We start from the raw sequence: 23235 nt of genomic DNA on the forward strand, positions 1-23235 counted from the left end.
AGGAAAATCTCTTGCTTTTTTTTTTTTTTTTTTCCTACCAGAAGAGTCACTGCGGGCAATGCCAGCATGGGCTGGAAACCTGCCATGGTTGCCAGGGGCAGGGGCTCTGAAGTATATTCCTAGTTGCTACCAGCTGCGGCTTATGAAAATAGAATGATCTCGCCCTGGAATTCAGAGAAGGCAGCAGACAGACATACTTTCACAGGCATCCTCCACGGAAGCATGGTTATTCAAGTTAAAGGGGAAGTACTGTCCCCACAACCTCATCTGCCCAAGAGATCTTTCAGGAAAATGAAATCAATTTGGCGGCAGGAGGCAAAGCAATCTGGCCCAGCGGTTGTCAAACGTTAGCCTGTGTCAGAATCCCCTGGAAAGCTTGTTAAAACACAGATCGCTGGGCCCCGCTCTGGAAGTTTCCCACTCGGGGAGGTCTGGGGAAGGGCCCAAGAATTTGCATTTTTTGCAAGTTTCCAGGTAATGTTCCCACCGGTGGTCCGGGAATCACACTTTAAGAATCACTGATCTAGAGGAATTTGATGAGGAGAAAGGGAAAAGACTATGTTAGAAGATGTATTTTATCATCCTTTTTTAGTTGTAGTACTACAATCACAATGATAAAGATTATCTCAGGTATACATACGGGAAGCTCTACGGTTAGGGCACCGGACTCTTGATTAGGGGTGATGGTGAGGGCAGAATGTGTGGAGTGAGCAGGTAGACACTTACATTAAATAAGAATAAGGTGGGAAGGGAAGAGTGGGAACAGGGTAAGTGGGAGAGAAGGACAAGAAAAAAGCCTATGGAAAAGGGAAGAGAATGGGAGCTATTTAATAGGGGAAGAGGAGGTGAGACAGCAGATAAGAAAACAAACAGGGACAGGATGGGAAAAACCTCTGCCCTTCCTCTAACTTGAGAGATTGTCTTCTGTTTCATCAAAGCCGGAGGGCACTCTCCAGAGGTCACTTTGAGGTGCTACCCATGATCCTGCCGCTACCCCTCCTAGTGACGGAACTCTCCTATGGATGCAATATGAGTGAGAAAGTTGGATACAACTTTGAACCTTCCTATTCAAGCAAAGGGCACAGGAATAGTAGCGACTTCCGTAAGACTAAGTATGCACCAAATAGAAGTGATCTCATGGTATATTTTATTTTATTTTTTAATGTTTATTTTTGAGAGAGAGAGAGAGAGCATGAGCAGGGAGGTGCAGAGAGAAAGAGGGGGACAGAGGATACAAAGCCAGCTCCACGCTGACAGCAGAAAGCTGGATGTGGGGCTCGAACCCATGAACAGTGAGATCATGACCTGAGCCAAGTCGGACACTCAGCTGACTGAGCCACCCTCATGGTATATTTTAAATTCCAGACCTTCCAGAAAAAATTGAAGATGAGACACTTGCTTTTGTTTTGTGATGCACCCACAGTAAATGGGTACATCACCCCTCTGCAAAAGCCCATGCTATTTAGAAAGCAATTCATGGATACGGTCAGAGCACGTTAATACAATATTTCACAGAGTTCAACAAACCTTGGAAGCACACTTTTGCTTTTAAGGAAATTATGTTACTTAGGATGCTTTGGGTCGTAAGTGACAGAAAACCACATCAGACTGGTTTCCATACCAAAGGGAATGCATCGCTTTGTGTGCCTGAAAAACTAGAGCTGGCTGGCCTCGGGCAGAGAGGGCCCAGCAGCTCAGTGATGTTCCCAGAAAGCCAGTTTGCCCCTGCTGCTCTGCCCTGTGGTACCAACTTTATCCTAACACTGTCTGCTTTTATTGTCTCCGAATGGCTAACAACAACTTGGGGGGCCAAGTGCTTCTTTATTCACATCCTACAGGGAATGATTATTTTTGACCCAGAAGTCTCAACGGAAACCCTCGTAGTTCCTCGCACTGCTTAAAACATACGCCAACACTGAAACCAGTCACCATGGGAAGGGAACTGGGGGACAGGGATGGTATTTGCACATGGGCTTAGGGAACCATGCTCCACTGTTATGGAGCTGGGGGATGGAATCTGCACCCCAGAATCCCATGGACCCCCAAAAGAAAATGAGGGAGGGGAAGAAAGGAGAAGGCGTTAGATGATAGGGAGGCAGTAACCCACAAGCAGTATGGTGACCCGGCACAGTTTTAATTCAGTCCTCACTTCCTTGCAATTAAACCCTCCTTCTGAACAGGAGACATCTCTCCTGTTCAAGAGTAGTCACTGAGTTTGATGAGTGGAGAAAGATCAAAAAAATGGGGAGAGCGGTGGAAGATACCCAGCCTGGAGTGCTCTTTCTTTCTCTCCACAGATACAAATCCTGTGCAGGTTTTCTGTGCACCACAGAGGGGCTGGAGATCTACTTTGTAAATAAAAGGAAAAGAGGGTCTTTGCTATAATTTTTGCCCAGAAACGAACATGCTATATGTCGGAAGCACTTTGGCTTAAGGATCAAAAGTCAGTCCTGAATTGCTTCTTCTGTTCTTGACAGTCTTAAATCTTAGCCTCATAATGAAGTGTCAGAACAAGGTGGCTGGGAAAGCAATGACTACAATTTTGCCAGTGGTTTCTGGGCTCCTTTCAGCGAGTCACTGCTCCTCAGTAAAGCAGTAAGAAGAGAGATACATGGCTAAAAATTAATAAAGGAGTCTGGCAGCCTGACTCAGTCTTGGAATTAACCACATCCACCCTTCCCACCCTCATTCCTAACCCTTTTTATATGCCCTCCAGGACGTGTGCCCACAATAAGGAAAATGTTAGGAAACAATTATATAAGCAAATATAGTTTTTTCAGTTCTACTTGACAACCAGAGTTGAGGGGATGCGTTTGTTTATGTAACAAATGCCTCGGAATAAATTGAATTTGCAAGGTCTCACGAAATCCATTGGGATTTGAGTTTCCTCGCTCTTCAAAGCAATCAGCTCTTTCTAAGTATAAAAGGGAGAAAAGCTACTTACAGTACTTTGCAGCATACTGCAAAGATATTTTACTGAATAAGGCACAATTATTAAAATTATATTACCTCGAAAATAAACATATAGAAACAACTGTACACAGAGCTTAAAATCCCAACATACAGGTACATTACGTTACATTATATTACATTACATTACATTCCTACGAGCTTTCTCTATACTGTTTATTGCTTATTACCATCTAGTCCATACAGCCTTTTCCAATCCCCCTCTTCGAAATTCCTACGGCAGTTACTACGTATACGTGTCATCTGGCATTTCTCACGGGTCATCTGACACTGTTAAGTAGGGCTTGTTTTTCATGTTGCTAGGGTCTCATCTCCCCAGCTATATTATAAGCAACTCAGGAAAGTTACGTGTCTTCGAATTTCCCCAGCGGTTCATGAAGTGACTTGAGTTAGACTATAAGTTCCTTGAGGGAAGGGACTTCATCCCTCATTTTGTTTTCCAAGGTAACTCCTAGAACGCTATCCTGGCATACAACATAGACTCCATAAATACTCCCTGAATGAAAGAATAAACATACTAATATTAGGTGCTCCGTAAATACCTGTTAGGTTGAATACTGCCACTACTAATCTACTACCAGCTGGATCTATGTTTGAATTAATTTTCCGATCACCGTGTGACTTTCTTTAGTAATTCAAGACAAGTCCATGACTTTGTAGCCCAGTACTGCCCCAGGATATAGGAAGGACCCAAACACGCACACACACAAAATAGAGATCGTAGTTGCTATTCCTGAGGACTCCACGCTTCATTTTTACTTCTCAAGTATTGTAGATTTACTCTTACTACAGCCTCTTCTTCTCCAAGCAAGCTTTTGCAAGTGAGGGGTCTTGCCAAAGATCAGGGCTATTGTTTTACAACTGGGATGTGACCCAGATCAATGAGCACTGGGATGCAGCCAGCCAGGCATCCTCGCGCAGGGATGGGAAGCAAGAGAAATGGGGGCTGTTGGCTCGCAAGGGGGTGGGGGATGTGGAGGGGGGTGCAGTACAGCAAGCACATCCCTTTGTGCTGAGGTCACAACTCTCAGAGATAGCCACGCCACACTGGAAATCCCCTGTTCTCTTCCTTTGTTTCAATTCATAGCTTCAGAGGAGAATGTCCGCAGTAAGGCAACTCCTCATTCTGCACGCTGCCATTGCCGAACAAGTCTGACAGTTCATGTTGCTTTCTCCTGTTTGTTTTTCTGTACCACCAGACTTCTCCAGCAATAGAATTACTGGGAAGAGTTCCCTTCCTGCCAGTACCCAGGAGCTTCCTAGCTACCAGGAAGTGCCCAGCAAGGGGTTCTTCCGGCAAATGTATTTTCAGAATTCCCACTCTGCAGAGGCGGAACAATATTCTTCCATCGTGACTTCTGGTTGGCAGCTGACAGCAGTACCGGCTACTTATTTTGCAAACTCAGCAAAACCTTCTGTGTCCACTAATGAGAGGGCTTCTCACACCACCTCGGTGGCCTGAACTCTAAGGGATGACAGCTGCGAGGCCACAAGGCTATGTGTTCATGATCAACTGTGGTCGTCGGCTACTTGAAAGGCAATTTTCTCTGACTCACAAAGTATTTGGTACACGAGAAAATAAGTTGGCTCTTGGTACACAAATTTAGAATGGGTGCAATTTTCTGAGGATTATGCTAAGGATCTGCGGGATTAAATTTCTAGTAGAGAGATCCATCTTGGTATAAAACTGTCCAAATGAAGTCATTCACTTTCCTGGAAAATCTTCTGTTTTGTTTGTCTTTAAAGACAGAATGTTTCTGGGGTTGGCTATGTAAAATACGTGATGGAAAAGTTAAGGACTTATAAAAGCAGAAACAATAGAAAAATGAGACTATGGAGGTTCTATTTATTGTTACATGTATTCAACATTCATATTTCTCCCACAGATTTTGGTTATATGATACATATTTTGCCACACCTCAGACTAAAAAGGTTTCAAAGGAAAATGTAACATCTTGTCCTCATACTTGATCCTGCACCTGATTTCTCTATTTTCACCATCTCTTTCAGCCACCTAGATTCAAGCCACAGTCCTCGAATCCTTCCCCTTGACTGATCCCGTTTCTTTTTTTTTTTTTTTAATTTTTTTTTTTAACGTTTATTTATTTTTGAGACAGAGAGAGACAGAGCATGAATGAACGGGGGAGGGTCAGAGAGAGGGAGACACAGAATCCGAAACAGGCTCCAGGCTCCGAGCTGTCAGCACAGAGTCCGACGTGGGGCTCAAACTCACGGACCGTGAGATCATGACCTGAGCCGAAGTCGGCCGCTTAACCGACTGAGCCACCCAGGCGCCCCGACTGATCCCGTTTCTAATTAGTTTCCAAAATCTGGTAGATTCTACCACTCCAAGTCTCTCACATGGAATATAGCATAATTATATAACCTAAGCCATGCCCCACTCTAATCCATTCTATACAAAACCTTTTAACACTTCATTAGTGCCTTGTGAGCTGTGTACCAACCTCTCAACCGGGTATTAAGGGGCCTCCCCAATTGGGCCAATGTGTGTATTGAGTCTTTCTTCCCACCACTACCTGTAGTCTGATCTTAATAACAGTGAAACCATAAACCCTTCAACTACATACCCTTGTCCTTAATGACCCTTTGGTCACTCTGTTTTCTCAGTCTAGACGTTCACCTAACCCTTCAAAGGCCACTTTCCCCAGGAAATCTAAGATCATTCTGACCAGATACACCCTTTCTCTCAAATCTCCACAGTGTGGTGTTTGGGCATTTCTTACCCTGCATTCCTTGTAGTTATTTATGAACTCAATATCCTCCTTGCCTTCTCCTAGATAATCATCTCCTGAGGGCTGAGAACATGGCTTATTCTTGATTGAAGCTCCTGCAATACCCAGGGCACTGCCTTGCATAGAGGAAGAGCTCAGTACATTAAAAATGTATAGTTTCTGTACAAATAAGATACTTCTAACTAAGCTGAAATGTCATGGTCTCCTCTATCGTACCATTACTGTCAACCTCCAGCAAATGTCTGTCAGCCCCAAAAGATATCACAATAATTTCATAACAGCCTTTCTTAGAAAACAGTAATCATCAGTTAATCCTTGACCACTGGCTAATACTACATGCTTCACTGCAGGGCATTTTAGTCCCTGGTTTAAAACATTTCCAGCTCAATTTAAAAGATGGTTATATGGTAGCAGATGGCAGTTACATTGGTGGTGAGCACAGCATAACGTAGAGAGAAGTTGAATCACTGTGTGCTACGCCTGAAACGAATGTAATGTTTTGTGTCAACTATACTGAAAAAATGTAAAACAAAACGAAACAAAACAAAAGCCCCCCAAGATCAATAAATAGTTCAAAATAAACTTCTGTAATAAAAGATAGTTATTAAGAAACTCTTTCGTCGTCATTGGGAATATATGTAAAGGGACCTGAAAAAAGTAACACCTATTGTTTTTAGAAGACCTACTCTGGGTGCACTGATAGTTAGTAGGTGACAAAGCAATAGCTGGGTTACAGGTGTTACCCATATATATGGGTATATATACATGTGTATATATATATATGTATATATGTATATATATATATATATATATACCCATATATATGTATATATGTGTATATATATATGTATATATGTGTATATATATATATATACCCATATATATATGTATGTATATATATATATATATATATATATATATATACACACACACATACATATTCAATGGGAAAGGACAAAGCGGGGGCCTCTATCCCAGCTATGGAAGAAAAGTCTCTCCTTTAGGTCTGATCGATGAGTTTAGGTCAACTACCTACTCCAGGACAAATCGTTGCTCCAGGCAAACACTAGGCACCAATTTGCTTACCCTTAGACTCCTAGAATGACTTTTTAAAAGGAAGATACTGGGGCACCTGGGTGACTCAGTCAGTTAAGTGTCCGACTTCAGCTCAGGTCATGATCTCACAGTTCGTGAGTTCGAGCCCCGCATCGGGCTCTGTGCTGACAGCTCAGAGCCTGGAACCTGCTTCAGATTCTGTGTCTCCCTCTCTCTGTTCCTTCCCCACTCACTCTCTCTCTCTCTCTCAAAAATAAATAAAGATTACACTGTCTCTCTCTCTCTCAAAAATAAAGATTAAAATAAATTAAAATAAATGAGTAAAAATGAAGACAGAATTTCCATGGTTGGCTAAGACTATTTAAAACCATTTTGGGGGAAATATGAATTACTAAAAGCTTACTGATGCTATCAACCATAAAACAAAAGAGGGGTAGAATGCATGCTGTGGAGTAAGTCATAATTATAGATATGGATTAGCATTCCTGCTCAAACAATGAAAACAACTGACTTCTTAAATTTAAAAACTACAACTTTTGTGATATAACGACTTTTAAAGGATTTGTACATTCACTGAGTGAGACTTGGTTACAAACAGATACTAATATTTCTCCAACAGAATCGTCCCTGGTGAAGAAATGGGACCTATTTCAGGTAGAGTGTAAGTTTTATGAAGTTAGGGACTAAGTCCATTGTTCCTCAGTGCTCTATCGTAATGAACAGAAGGCCTGGCCCAGGCAAGGTGTTCAAAACAGCTTCTGATCACATAAATAAACATAAAATAACTTTCACTAAGTGCTGGACACTTGCACTAAAACACAACATCGCAGTGAGCATCGCAGTCCTGGGGACCAGATTAATTTAACTCTGAAAGGATCCAGAAGAAAGATTTCCTAGAACCAAACTGCCCCAACAAACAGAAACCATTTAGTAAGGTGCCGCTCTGCTCCAAGCTACGGATGGTCTGTAACCCCAGCACAGGCCCATGAGAACGTTGTAAAGAAATAGTATACTTCAGACTTAATTTTCTAAAAGGTAGAACTCAAGCAACTTCGAATGTATCCTCATAGGAAAGCTGAACATTTGAAACCTAAACCCTGCTTTCATCATGCAGCTGCAACTGTCATATTTGGTTCTGATGAAGTCTCCCATCAGAAGCCACCGTAGACATTCCCACAAGGACATCGTGCAATCCGACCAGCCAACCAAACAAAATGTGGTCTCTCGGATCTCCCTGTAGTTTGGTAATAAAGAAAAGGGAGATTAAGCCAAAGATGTCCCCCCCTCTGAGCCATCGTGTCTCTGCAGACTTTCTGGATAAATGTGGCCCAGCTGTCTCACTGACCTCCCAGGACACTGGTACTTCCCGCTTCCAAATGCCATGAACCCGTCCAAGAAAGCATTCTTCTCTAAATTTGCCTTTTTCCAACGTTCCTGTGGGAAGAAATCATTTTTTTTTTCCAAATCAGTCTTATATAAATAAGCTTAACTTTATTTCTCTAGGCTAAAAATGACTTTGTACAGCTAATCCTTGCATATAAAGTTGCAGGGCTGTTGGTAATTTTTTTTCCAACCTGTTATTCATATCAGGCACAATTGTGTTTTTGGAATGTGAACTAATAAATAAAAAGGTTTAAAAAGAATTTTGTTAAGTGGTAAACGTAAATGATAATGTAAATCAACCACAGAACTGACCTCAGAAAAGGAAGACTATTTATAATAAGATCTCAGGCTCCATCACAAAATTGTCCTTGGTAATAAATCTAGTAAGTTACTGGCCGCCCTGCCTATTGGAATGAGCTTGGGATGTGGAATGAATACATCTGGATGCCATTTTTTTTTTTAATTTGACAGAGGATGGACTAAAGACAGAGGATGGACTAAATGACCTCTTAAAATTCTGCTTAGCCTTGTAACCCCCCAATTTTAAGAAACAGCAGAGAACAGCTTTAATTTGTCTTGTTTCGTTTGTTTTTAGTACTCCTTGGAAACTAACAACAGGAGCAATTGCCTGATGAATATAAAATAAGTCTTCTTTCAGAACCAGACATATTCACTTTAACATACTTTGCTGGTTTCAGATCATTTATTTTCAAGTTGGTGAAGCTTATTTCAAAAACCTTGCTATCTCATTTGTGTTATACCCATCCATATTACAAGTCTGATTTTTACTCTGTTGTCGACTTGGTTAGACCACAGAGAGAAATAGGTCTGCTAAATGACACAGTTGTAGTTAATCTATGAATTCATATTCCCACCATAAAGGAAATTAAAATCAAAGGGTAATGCATTTTGAAAGAGAGGACTTACAGGTTTGAACACTTCAGGTTCAGGAAAGTATTTTGGATTTCTATGCAGCCAAAATGGAGACAACATCAACAAGTCACCGGAAGGAACAGTGTAATTCTATAATAGAAAAATCAGTTTCAAGTTATTTTTGGAAATCTGCTTTAAAGAGAGTTTGGGTCATTAAAAATAATGCTCCAACTATATTGTAGAGAAGACATATACATTTTATAAATCAATGGCGAGAAAATCTAATTCTTTCCTGGAAGGATCGTTTCTGTTTTCCAACTTAAGCAATGACTACATTCTAATTCTGATGATTAGTTACATATGCATACACATTTGGTTACATGGGGGAAATATATTAGATAAATGTGAAGATTTTAGATACTAGTATATGTCTGATGTAATGCAGCTTTGGACGTTTGATACTGGGGTTGGTAGCAAGTGCTTTTGATGGGAACCACAGTGAATCCCCAGGTCGCGGAATAGAAAAATCTAACTCTGAGACAGGACAGTGGCCATAACAGCACTGAGGGTGGGAACAGTGGGTGTCTCCTATCCCCGGGGACATTGATGACAGTGTCAGGGCAGAGGCAGTGGAGTCTCTCTCTCTCTCTCTCTCTCTCTCTCTCACTCACTCTCTCTCTCTTTTTCCTCTCCAGAAACAGCTATTAGGGCAGAAATAATATGAAGAATATGAAGACAACTGGTTAGGAAGACACGGGACACTGAGTGCTGTGTGTTTCTTGATTGGTTTGGTGTTTGGGAACGCTGTGGCTGTGGGACTGAGGTTAAGCAGTGCGTTTCTGAATTATCCTTCCCTATGTTATCATAGGTTTTCTAATATATAAACTATACTAAGAACTAAAAACCATGTCATAAAATCACCCTGACTTCATCACGTTCAGGAACCATAGGACAAAGGGCTCTCCCATGGTGTGTAACCAGTAGATAGCTATCAACTTTCCTAAGGCACATTCTGTTAGTAACTCCCATCGCCAATCATTGGAAGTCATATCTATTTAACCCTGCGTAAGTTTGAAATGTCCTCAAGATATTCACAAAAACGCTTATCTTCTGCTTCTAGAACATGAGCACGTTACAATCACAAATATGTCTTTTTATAGTAGCAGGGAGTGGCATATGGGAATGGGCCACCATTTTTTAACCAGAGAGAAACCCTGTTAGCTCCACTGGGGACTGAATATTGCTTAAGGTTTGGCCGCTGCAGTACTAAGTGCTGAGAGAGCTCCCAAACAAGGAAGAGAGAGGGGATTTCGCTGGTGTCCTCTTACCATTTTTAAAGTAGAAAAAGACTTAGGAGGTCTCAAGCCTATCTGTTCCTTCTACCTCTGGCGGAACTGAGGTTAGAGTGGTCATGCCTGACCTTGAGATCAGCTGCAGAGGGCCCTGATGCGTGTTTGGGGGCAGGACCAGGGACAGCCCTGGGACAGGGCTCCAGGCGGGTCAACTGGTGCCCTTCCCCTCCTTACCGCATACACCTCTTTAGCGGCTGGCTGTTGACCCATGACTGTGACTTGGAGACTGACTGCCACAGCCTACAACACGGGCTAGTAGAAGCCTTCAAATGGAATCTCAGTCACAGAATTAACGTTAGCAACAGGGAGGAGACCAGAAAGAAGTTCCTGTCACAGCAGCAAATGCCGGGCTGATGAATGGCATAAAGGAACGTGAGAGCCGGTTGAACCTCTGAGCAAAGGAACCTCTGAGCAAAAGGACGTCATCGTCCCATCTGACAGTCGCTGTCATCGTCTACACGGCACATGAAGGGAAAGACCAAAAGGGAGACGAAACAGTCCTAGGACCAGAACACAGATCGCCATCAAAATCCCAGCTTCTCTGTGTTGTAAGACTGTGTCTCTCAGGTAGGCAGCATTGAGCCTGGCCGGCCCCCTTCATAGGGATCCTGTGAGGCCCAGTGAGCTTAATTTGCTAGCGTGGAGATGGGGTTTTCTTAAAGAGGGAAGAGAAGGCAGCACTCTTTGTTGTAGCTCAAGAAGGATACTGAGAGCAAAGTGGTTGCAAAGAATGTAGAGTTTTGAAGAGAAAGCAGCAGTCCTATAGAAAGGCGAAACATCCACAGGAGGGGATTCGAGGCACATACTTTCCTAGCTCTTAACCAAGAACGTGATTACGTTGCAAAAAAAAAAAAAAAAGGCTAAAAATCAAAAGTACACTCTTTTGCATGATAAAAAATGTTCTCTATCCAAATTTTCGAAAATTCAGAAAAATAGAAAAAGCGAAAAAACAACCAGAAAGCTGACAACAAAAAAACACCCATCAACCGGCTAGACTTCCCTCCAGTATTTTTACCGAACAGTTTAGTGTTGTTGTTGTTGTTGTTGTTGTTGTTGTTGTTGTTAAACATAGTCTTTATCCTGATGAATAATTTTGGAAACTTACGTTATTCACCTAATATTATAGCATAAGTATTTTTTCTTTATAGTGTGGACTCATTGTGAACAGTTTTGTCTCCAATGTCTCCTTCATCTTTCATTGGGCAGATTAATCATAAATAATTTAATCATTCCCTGGGTTTTCTTTCTATAATAAATAATGCCATCAAAAGCATCTTCTTCCATGAAGCATTTTTTCACATAAAATCTTTTAACATAGATGTTCAGAAAATATAGGGCATGGACATTTTTAAAGGCTGTTAATACATTTTGCTCAACTGTTCCCTCAAATCTGGTAGCTAAATAGGTTTCTACCTATAATATTTTAGTGTCAATTTCACTGCCCTCTTCTCTGCTAATCTGACATTTAATAGGTTATTTTTGGTTACTGTATAAATCTTTATGTCTTTGTTGAGCATTTTTCCATGTTAAGTTATTTTCTTCTATGAACTTTTGTGTTCATGTTCTGTCCTCATTAATTTATGCAATATTAGTGCTTTATTTATTGATATGTGAGTTCTTTAAATATTAACATTATTTACCCCTGTTATACTTACATTAACATTTGTTCTTAATTTTTGGTTTACATTTAATTTGGATTATACTTAAAAAATACATGTTAAATTTTGATGTGATACATTTAAATCTGTTCATCTTTGTGGTTTCATTGATGAATCCCAAGATCTGGAAGCCCTTTTTTCTCTAAAATAGTGGTTCTCAAGGGTGGCCTAGAACCTTCTGGGAGTTCTTAAGACCTTTCCAGAGGCTGTGCTAGGTCAAAAATAGGGTACAAGATTCAAAGTATAGGACAAACCAGTGGATTTTGACATAACTGAATACAATAAATTCATTGATATTTCAGATTATAACAAACTTTTAGGAAACTCCCACTGTTGCATTTCAATGAGGTATTAGAAAGCAGACATATCCGGAAAAGTTATTGAAATATTGATTCCTTTTCCAGTGACATGTCTGTGTGAGGCTGAATTTTCTTCATTTCCATCAATGGAAAGAATATATCACAACAGATTGATTCCAGACACATTTATGGGAACCCAGATGTCCTCTATTAGCAAGGCATTAGACAGATTTGCAAAATCTTAAAATAATGCTATTCTCCCACATTTTTTATGTTTTGGAAAATATAGTTATGTTTCATAAAACCATGCTATTATTTTAACATGTAGTAGGTTTCTTATTATTTTTAAATTAATTAGCAAATAAATATTATAGCAATTTCTCAGTTTTAGTTTCTAATACAGCAAACATTTTTTAATTTTTTTAATGTTCATTTTTGAGAGACAGAGATAAATCACAAGTGGGAGAGGGGCAGAGAGACAGGGAGACACAGAATCCGAAGCAGGCTCCAGGCTCTAAGCTGTCAGTGCAGAGCGTGATGTGGAGCTCGAACTCACAAACCGTGAGATCATGACCTGAGCCGAAGTCGGACGCTTAACCCACTGAGCCACCCAGATGCCCCTCTAATACATTAAATATTGATAGATATGACTAAGATAGGTAAAAATCTTTGGGGTCTCTAATAATGCTAAGAGGATAGGGGCACCTGGGTGGCTCAGTGGGTTGAGCGTCCAACTTCAGCTCAGGTCATGATCTCACGGTTTGTGGGTTCCAGCCCCATGTCAGGTCTGTGCTGACAGCTCAGAGCCTGGAGGCTGCTTTGGATTCTGTGTCTCCCTCTCTCTCTGCCCTTCCCCTGCTGGTCTCTCTGTCTCTCAAAAATAAAGAAACATAAAAAAAAAAAACAAAAAAAAACCCAATAATGCTAAGAGTATAAAGGGATCCTGAAAACAAAAAGTTTGAGAACTACTCTAAAAGTTAAAAAATACCCACTTTCTGGCCAGTCATCCCAAACCATATGTTAATCTCTTCCCTCTTCATCGATTTACGATTCACTTATTCTATATTACACTCTTGGATACAAAGGGACTTGTTTCTATGTTACCTATCCAGCCTGTTATATTGATAGTGAACATTAAGTCTGACACCACTACCATACCATTTTAACCTGTTGTGGTTTTATAATATGTTTCAATACCTCGAGAAGATAATTAGTATTCTTTAATCATTCATATTTTCTAACACTTCCTTGTTTATTCTTTCCTGGGTATTCTTGAAGATTACCTGCGTACCAAAAGTATGAAACCTTAAAAACAGAGTACAGGTAGAAGTTTAAGAGTTTTGTAAAGATGATATAAGAAAGAAAAAGAAGGAAAAAAAAGAAAAGAAGGAATAAATCAAAGAAAGCAGATGGCGTATGCCCATCTTAATTTGTTCCAAAAATATAGGAAGGAATCAGTACAGGGACATAAATAAAGGAGACCATGTTCAGACTGCATTAGGAAAGAGCAGTAGGAGAGCACTTCAAGCATTCACAGCAAGAAATGTGACCAGTTGCCCCACAGGGAAGAAAACACGAACCCCCACCACTACTTGATATGGATGATCCCATTCAAAGCATTTTTCATAATCCAAATTTCTGGGAACACATCGATATATTCAATAAAGACATTCCACCTGTTTTAGAAAACATATGAAGCCTAGAAGGACCAAGTTGTATGAATTCATACCAAGGAAATAATTACTACTGTAAACCAGGATTTGGCCATATGGATGCCCATCTTTGCCCTGTTCATAACAGTAAACACCCGGAAGCCATACGCATTCAGGCATAGACAGCTGATTTAGAAATCTATGTTATAGGGGCGCCTGGGTGGCTTAGTCGGTTAAGCGGCCAACTTCGGCTCAGGTCATGATCTCGCGGTCCATGAGTTCGAGCCCCACGTCGGGCTCTGTGCTGACGGCTCAGAGCCTGGAGCCTGTTTCAGATTCTGTGTCTCCCTCTCTCTGACCCTCCCCCATTCATGCTCTGTCTCTCTCTGTCTCAAAAATAAATAAACATTAAAATTAAAAAAAAAAAAAAAAAAAAAAAAAGAAATCTATGTTATATCCACATATTAGATCATCATGCTGCAATTCAAAGCTGTGTAGATGTCCTCTACTGATACAGAAAACTTTTGTAACTATTACTAACATAAAAGCTGATTATGAGAAAATTAGCATAGCATGGTCCTAATTGAATTTTTAAAAATGCACAGACTACAGGAAAAAAAATCTGAAATTATCAGAATACCAAAATGTTCAAGTGGTTATCAGACTTGTGAAATTTTAAGCAATCTTTATTCTCTTCTTTTAGTGTTTTTTATAGTTTCCTTTTTATTATTTTTTGTTTATTTTTTAATGTTTATTTCTTTTTGAGAGAGAGAGAGAGAGAGAGAGACAGAGCGTGAGCAGGGGAGGGGCAGAGAGAGACGGAGTAACAGAATCTGAAGCAGGCTCCAGGCTCTGAGCTGTCAGCACAGAGCCCGACGACGTGGGGCTCAAACTCACAAACCTCGAGATCATGACCTGAGCCGAAGTCGGATGCTTAACCTACTGAGCCACGCAGGTGCCTCATTATGGTTTCCTTTTTAAAACTAATTACCAAGATTTGTTTATGAAATAAGAAGAAAAAGCTGTTCAAGTTGTCATTTTCAAAATTAAAGCCTCAACTCTGCAGGGAGAAGTTCACAGTGATTAGTTTATGCCTCCTAAAAGGGGAAAGGTTGTATACATTTAATTTATAAAAGAAATAATAAGTACAGAAACAAAGGTCATATTTGTACCTTTTACAAATATTAAAAATATATTGTAGGGGCGCCTGGGTGGCTCATTCAGCTAAACATCTGACTTCAGCTCAGGTCATGATCTCACAGTTCGTCAGTTCGAGCCCTGCATCGGGCTCTGTGCTGACAGCTCAGAGGCTGGAGCCTGCTTCAAATTCTGTGTCTCCCTTTCTTCTGCACCTCCCCTACTTGCATGGTTTCTATCTCTCTCTCAAAAATAAGTGAACATTTAAAAATTTGAAAAAAAAAAGTTAAAAGTATATTGTGAAAAATAAGGAAAAGGAGTTCTAGAACATTCTTGGAAGATAGCAGCCTGAGCACATGTCTCTGGGTTGCGTGATCAGTAAAAGAGACACCAGCAGGGCTTGGAATGAGCCTGGATCCACTGGCCCCTAGGAAGAAAGTGTGAGTTTGAGGAAGTGGAGATAAGAGATTATGATTTTTTTTCTACAACTTCTCAAATTGTTTCAGATATCTATCACTTTTAATTAAAAATTTTTATTGAGAATCTATAATGTTGGAATTATAAAAACAGTTCAGTTTTGTAAGAGGATTGTATGCAGTGAATCATAAATGTGTTTATTCCCTTGGACCAATAATCCACTATTAAAGTATAATTCAAGAATAATCATTAAAAAAATGTACTATGGGGGCGCCTGGGTGGCTCAGTTGGTTAAGCATCCAACTTCAGCTCAGGTCATGAGCTCACGGTTGGTGGGTTTGAGCCCCGCGTCGGGCTCTGTGCTGACAGCTCGGAGCCCGGAGCCTGCTTCGGATTCTGCGTTTCCCTCTCTCTCTGCCCCTCCCTCACTCATGCTCTGTCTCTCTCTGTCTCAAAAATAAATAAAATATTTTTTAAAAATGTATTATGCACAAAGATGCAAATAATCTCCACATTAAAGTAACCACAAAGGAAACCAACCTAAATTCTCAAGAGTTAGGAAATAATGAAATACTTAAGCTATGAATTCAGCGGACTATTACAAGGCTATCGAGATAAATACGCAAGCGCTGGATGCATGAAAAGTGTAATAATGTTAAAAAGTGTCTAAATGGCAGATTTACACTATAATGAAACATAGGTTTCTGTATTGGTGCCATACAAGGAGCATGTGAGATAGTTGTATGGCTAACGGGTCATGGGGAGTTGTATATACTTGAGTATATACGTGTTGCATATGTTTGAACTTAGGTGTTTTTCTAGGTAAAGTTCTTGAACAAGCAAAATTGCTTTTGAAAAAATATGAGGTGTTAATGGCCACAACAAATTTATAACCTCCCTTAGTTAAGCACGACCCTGGTAAGAACATGTGGTTAAAAGCTCTTCCAAGGGCCACTTGCTTAAGGATAGAGGAGGTTTTCAGGTTGGTGAATGGAGCAGTAGAATATAGTGACTGTGTTAGTGCCAATATTGCAGCCTGACCCGCAATTAAGTCAGTTGCATGACGAAAAACAAATACATTTGTAACAACACCTTATGGTAAAATAAAAATACAAGGAAGGAAGAAATAGACTGAGTCATCTTCAAGGGTCCCCAAATGAGAAGCAAACCGAAATAAGCAAAAAACTAACATTTGTCCAGTGGAAAGCTTCCGCTCAAAGGGAAAAAAAATAGGGCACAGAAGACAGATTTCAGGTGGTGGTACAGTAAAAAACAAAGATATGATATATGATAATTAGTGTGGCAAGAGAATAGTAAGGACAAATAGTATCTATTTGAAAAAAGAAGGGTTGAGGTATAAGTATAATCAAGTTAAAAAAAAAAGTAAATGAACAGCATGATGGGGGACGAGGGATGGGGAAATGGGTGATGGGCACTGAGGAAGGCACCTGTTGGGATGAGCACTGGGCGTTGTATGTAAGTGATGAATCACGGAATCTACCCCCAAAACCAAGAACACACTATATACACTGTATGTTAGCTAACTTGACAGTGAATTATATATATTTAAAAAAAAAAAAAGAATGCTGAAGGTCAGGATAGCAGAAGCTAAAAAGAATACAATTTCAAAAGTGCACCATGTTGATCAGAAACTGGCATGTGCCTAAAGGTCTTTGGTTTGGGTCTGTCTGCCAGAAAATGTATTTATGTAATAGTTTAAACGTTTTCATTATAAAATTATCATGTGATGACCTCACATACTGAGCTAATGAAATAGCACAAGCTGGGTGTTAAGTTTGAGAAGGAGGGTATGGAGCAGTCATATATGAGGCAGGCAGAACAATGGTCAAGGAAGTCCGAGACAGAACGTGTTGAAGTCACATAACCACACTGAAAGTTACAGAGAAGATAGTACAAAAGTAACCGAAAGAATATATCTTATTCTTCCATAGATATGATATAGATAGATATATAGATATGAAGATTCTTGTGGTTTTTTCTCCCTGTTTTAGTGAAGGGCATAGTTAGTAAAGAACTATGGGAACTAAAGAACTAAATGGGAATTTAAAAGGAGAGAGGTTTCAGGGTAAAAGGGCTGAAAAATGAGATCAGAAAGAGGAAATGCGAGAAAAAGAAAGAATTAAGGAAGAAGAAGAAAGAGAGAGAGAAAGGAGAGAGAGTGGGAGAGGAAAAAAGTAAAGAAAGGAATCTGAGTGCTTATGAAAAGAGGGCAGGACAAGCATAAAACATCTTTTAAGCCATTATCATGATATAGAAACCAGACAAAACAGTATGAAAGAAAGAAAGAAAGAAAGAAAGAAAGAAAGAAAGAAAGAAAGAAAGAAAGGTAAGAAAGCAGAAAACAAAACTACAGATCACTATCTCTTAGGAACTTCCAGGCAAAAAATCCTCAACAAAATATTAGTGAAACAAATTTAACAATGTATAAAAAGAATTAGACAACATGATCAAATGACATTTATTCCAGAATGTCATGCCTAGCATGACATGTCTTTCATGTCTATGAAAGGCTGGTTCAACATTCAAAAATCCATAAATGTAATCCATCACAGCAATAGGTTAAAGAAGAAAAAGCATATGATTATATCTACTGATGCAGGAAAAGCACTGGACAAACTCCAACACCCATTCATGATTAAAATTCTCAGTAAATTAGAAATAGAAGGAAATTTCCTCAACTTGATAAGAAGCATCTACCAAAAACACACCAAAAACCGAGCTTAATGGTGGAAGATTTTCCCCTTAATACTTTCCCCTTAAGGCAAGAATATCTGTTGTCACTACTGTTATTCAACACAGTGCTGGAAGTCAGAGCCAGGGCAATAAGGCAAGAAAAAGAAATAAAAGAAATAAAATACCTACATAAAAATTCCCAAGGAATCTATAAAAACACTTGTAGGACCAAAAAGCACATTGAGTTTTGCAAAGTTGTAAGTACAAGGTGAACACACAAAAATCAACTGCGTTTCTACAAACAAGTAATGTACAATTGAGAACCAAAATTTTTTTAAATGCCGCTTACAAAAGCTCCAAAATAACTGAAATATGTAGGTATAAATCTCACAAAGCATGTATGGCATCTGTATACTTAAAATAACAATCAAGATACCTACTGGCAGACACATAACTTCTGTATTTCAGCTAATTATCTGTTAGCCAGAATATAAGTAAAGTTTAACAAACGTTCAATATAAACTATAGTACTATTCAGAGTAATAAACACATTCCTCTACTCAATTGCACCAAGTTGTTTGATTATATCTCCTCAAAGCATATCTTTTTATACTGATATTTTAAACTAATAGATTATTTAAAAGCATAAACTGTTAAAATCCCACTAAAACTAAATGCTGTAATGTATGTAAGACCAGGTAAATAAACTATGTCTCCTTTGGGTGTAGCTGCAACTTTTATAAAATTTTGATTTTTTTTTTGTCTCTTTTGTCTTTCACTACTAAAAACTGTATCAAACTGTATTATTAAAAAGCTAACAAGAGTTGAGAGCTGAGTAAATGTGATCTATCTGGATAATGCAGGCCCTAAGTCAAATCATTCTGAAAAAAAAATATTTTGTTCTGCCTGACTGATTTGCCAAATACGGAATTAAAAGTCAGCCACACGAACATAGCTGCCATGGAGCACTTGCAAATTTTCTCCTACTTTGCTCATAGGAAGGACCTCTCTCCCTCACTCAGCTGCTGGCTGCTAATATCAGTTGCTATCATCCAGAGCTTTCCCGCTGTTTCCCTGGCTGTTGTCTGTAGTCTGAAACTACCTTCCAGTTACCCAAAGGAACTTTCCTCATACCCTCAATTCCTGAACCCATTGCTCAAGATTACTTGCCCATTGGTTCAGCAGACTATCTAATCCACCTGCTTGACCTAAATAGGATCATATTAATTCTGATGTGGGATCACATAGCCAAAATGATCATCGAAGAGTTACGTTTTAGCTAAAATAGCTGCCAACAGATAAATATTCACATTAATAAAAATGTTACGGCACAACTCTCATCCGTAACCTGTTTCCTTAATGGAACTTGAGGAATTATCTAATGACATACGGCAAAATATGTACCTTTTTTCCTTCAAAGGTTGACTATTTTAAAACCAAACCAAAGCTCACCAAAATTTGAACAGGCTTCATCACTTTTCTAGTAATGATACCAGGGGCTCTTAAACGAAGGGTTTCCAAAATGCACCATCTGATCAGTGGGAGTTTCTTCAAGTCATCCTCAGATACTTTTATCTTATCTTTACCTGTAGAGAGAATTTCAAGATTTGTTTAAAAGACCGACCTAAAGAGGCCAGAGAGTGATTTCACGGTTCACTCCTTTCTTTCTTTCTTGCCTAAATATTCCTTCCACTTAAGGAAACAGCAATAGAAGATTGGCTTCAAACGCATAAAGTAAAAGATCGGAGAAGCCACCTGGCTTGCTATTTCTGCCTCTTCCCTGCTGATTCATTTTTGGTTTTGCTTTTGATTTTTCAATCATACATTTCAGAAGGTCCAAAAAGAACATGAGGAAAGGGACAATGAGGGACATGTATTACATCTGGAATGATGAGCTCTCCCTCTAAACATAGGTGCACCAAACATTCCTAACGTAATGTGCATACCTTAGTTTATGTTTAGATTGAAGGTATCTGAAAAAGGATTGGGGTCAATCCTTCCATGACCCAAAATATAGTTGGGCCCTTTCAGTCCACTTAGACATTTTAATTAGTGGTATTTCAAATAAAATGTTTGCATTCTGAAAATTACTTGAAACAACCCAGCTTTCAATTTGTTTTGACAGTACTGGTTAATAAAAGTAAAAAAACACTGTCAGTTTGATTAAGCCAAGTTGCACATTTGCTTCCCAACTGTAGTGGCAATGCATGGATAAGAGTCTCCAGCCGTGTCTTAGATTCTTGACGAATCTGGTTCTAAAGTAAACCCATTCTGCAAGACAGTTATAGGTGGGTGCTACCTGGGAAATCTGACCTGTCAGTACATCTGTAATTCCTTAGTCAGAAGCAAATCTGAAACCAGGCTTTCTAAGCTATAGTTCTACTAATACCCATAGGGACATCTATACATTCCATTCAACTTGACAGATTCTTGAGCACCAAGTAAGGGCCAGGAGTTGAGTTAGGCTCTACTAGGGTACAATAATTAAGACACTCTTGTGGGGCACCTGGGTGGCTCAGTCAGTTAAGCGTCTGACTTCGGCTCAGGTCATGATCTCACGGTTCATGAGTTCAAGTCCCTCATATGGCTCTGTACTGACAGCTCAGAGCCTGGAGCCTGGTTCGGATTCTATGTCTCCCTCTCTGCTCTCTCCCCACTTGTACTCTGTCTCTCTCTCAAAGATAAATAAACATTTAAAAAAGTTTTTTTTTTTTTAAAAGACATTCTTGCAATGCATTTAGTCTACTAGGAGGTAAAAGATAAGCCTATAGTTAACTGGTACACCATGCAAGTAAGGAAACTGTTCTGTGATGTGTAAAATATTCTGGTATTTTATTCTAATATAAAAGCAGGGAGGTTCAGGGGCACCTGGGTGGCTCAGTCAGATGAGCGACCAACTTCAGCTCAGGTCATGATCTCACAGTTCGTGAGTTCGAGCCCCGCGTCGGGCTCTGTGCTGACAGATCGGAGCTTGGAGCCTGCTTTGGATTCTGTGTCTCCCTCTCTCTCTGCTCCCCCCACCCCGCCACTCATGCTCTGTCTCTCTCTGTCTCAGAAATAAATAAACATTTTTTTAAAAAAGCAGGGAGGTTCATGTCTAACTAAAAGAAAAGCAAAATATTTTGAGTATCTTTGTCTACAACTATGATTATAATGAGTTCCTTGCAAAGAGTAGACTTTAATAAATAACTGCTGAATTAACAAAGGTCCAACTTCAACATGGGGAGATGATGAATGAACAGTCCAGGCAAAGGAAAGAGGAAAAGCAAAAGGAAGACTGTACAAAGCACGGGTATGTTCGGAAAATGGCAATGGGTGTAATGGGTCCGGAAGGTGGTATAAATGTGATGGAACAGTGAGAAATCTCCTGGGGCCATTACAGATGATCCATGACACCATTCTAGAAAATGTGAAGACTCGAGAATCTGGGGGCTTCCTCTCTTGGGCCAAGAAAGGATGAACCTTCCAACAATGAAATAGTGATACACAGCACTGTTCTTTACTAAGACCTTCTGCTCATTTGCTCAGACCTAAGTAACCTAATATTTAAAAAGAGACCAGTGACCTTATGGGCCATTTGTTTAGCCTTCACGGACATTGTCTCACAAAACTTTTGCTTTTGCTTTTCCATAACAGGGATGGGAAAATAATAGGTATGGCTTCTGCATCTTCACAACCTAAATATCACAGTTTTTCCAAATTGTGTTCTATGAAGCATTTGCAAGATGTCCAAAGTTCAAAGCAGAAAAAAACGTTTTATGGCCAACCAAATTCACAGGAAATGTTAGCATTCTCTTGGTGATTCACTGAACACATCAGCATATTACAGGTTTTGAGAAATCCCACAGGAGAAACAGCTATTTACGCTAACGTTCCCAAACTTTTAAAAACTCCCATTACCTACACCAGCATCATCAATAGCTATTTAACCAGGACACAAAAGATAAGTAGCTATATACTGGCTATGGATACTCTCTGAGATAATCCTTCAACAAACAAACAAACAAACCCTGGTTTTCATTTGTTTCAGCATTACCAGCACATATCAAATGTCTCAGCTTGCATGTGGCCAAATCTTCTGCAAGTAGTTACTGGGAACCAAAGGAATTATTACCATCAGAAAACTATCTTGATATGCCATGGAACAAAAATTTTACTTCTTCATACTTTCCCCGAGCTATCCCTGGACTTTCTAAGCTAATTCAGAAAAAAAAGTTAATTTAGAGAATCCACGGTCAGAATCAGAAATTTTTTATTTGAAAAAAAAAAAAAATGGGGGCGCCTGGGTGGCTCAGTCGGTTAAGCGGCCGACTTCGGCTCAGGTCATGATCTCACGGTCCGTGAGTTCGAGCCCCGCGTCGGGCTCTGTGCTGACAGCTCAGAGCCTGGAGCCTGTTTCGGATTCTGTGTCTCCCTCTCTCTCTGACCCTCCCCTGCTCATGCTCTGTCTCTCTCTGTCTCAAAAATAAATAAACGTTAAAAAAAAAAAAATTAAAAAAAAAATGGCTGAGATCATTGCCTATGCAAGAGCTATCACTACTAAATCAAGTGAGCAAATATTTATTTGGCATTTAGTGGAGAGCAAAGTGCTAACTAAGCACTGCAGGGGAAACAAGAAATTGAAGGTTTAAAGATATTACACTTAAAAAGACAACAAATTCTAAAACTGAAAAAAGGAAGGGTAAGTGCTTTGCCCAGACAGTGTTGAAATGAGGAATTCTGAGGTTCTAACTGATGAGTTTATAAATGGCACACAAACTTAGCACGGTGTCTAACATGAGGTAAGCGTTCAATATAAGGTGGTATTTATTATTGTTACCATTATTATTAGTGAAAATTTAGTAATAACTCTTTAGAAACCACACCTTCCTGATTGATTTTGCTCCGTAGCTAGTAAAGTGATTCTTTTCCCTGAAACCTTAGTTGGGAGATTACAGTTTGAAAGCATATCCAATACTAATTGGACACCAGGTCTGCGGAATTCTTCCAAT

At 39.6% G+C, this 23235-nt stretch overlaps 1 protein-coding gene across 2 annotated transcripts in view; it reads right to left on the minus strand.

The window, feature by feature from the left end:
• Nucleotides 1-23235, minus strand: part of LOC122219989 (24-hydroxycholesterol 7-alpha-hydroxylase) — a 93311-nt gene that overhangs the window by 13934 nt on the left and 56142 nt on the right. For both annotated transcript variants that reach the window (XM_042938971.1, XM_042938970.1), the window contains 3 exons: nt 19697-19830; nt 9090-9185; nt 8125-8213 (listed from right to left, as the gene is read on the minus strand). In XM_042938971.1, the coding sequence (XP_042794905.1) occupies nt 8125-8213; nt 9090-9185; nt 19697-19830 (319 nt within the window). The remainder of the gene's footprint in view (nt 1-8124; nt 8214-9089; nt 9186-19696; nt 19831-23235) is intronic.

This window comes from Panthera leo, chromosome B2 (genome assembly GCF_018350215.1).
Source record: "Panthera leo isolate Ple1 chromosome B2, P.leo_Ple1_pat1.1, whole genome shotgun sequence".
NCBI lineage: Eukaryota > Metazoa > Chordata > Mammalia > Carnivora > Felidae > Panthera > Panthera leo.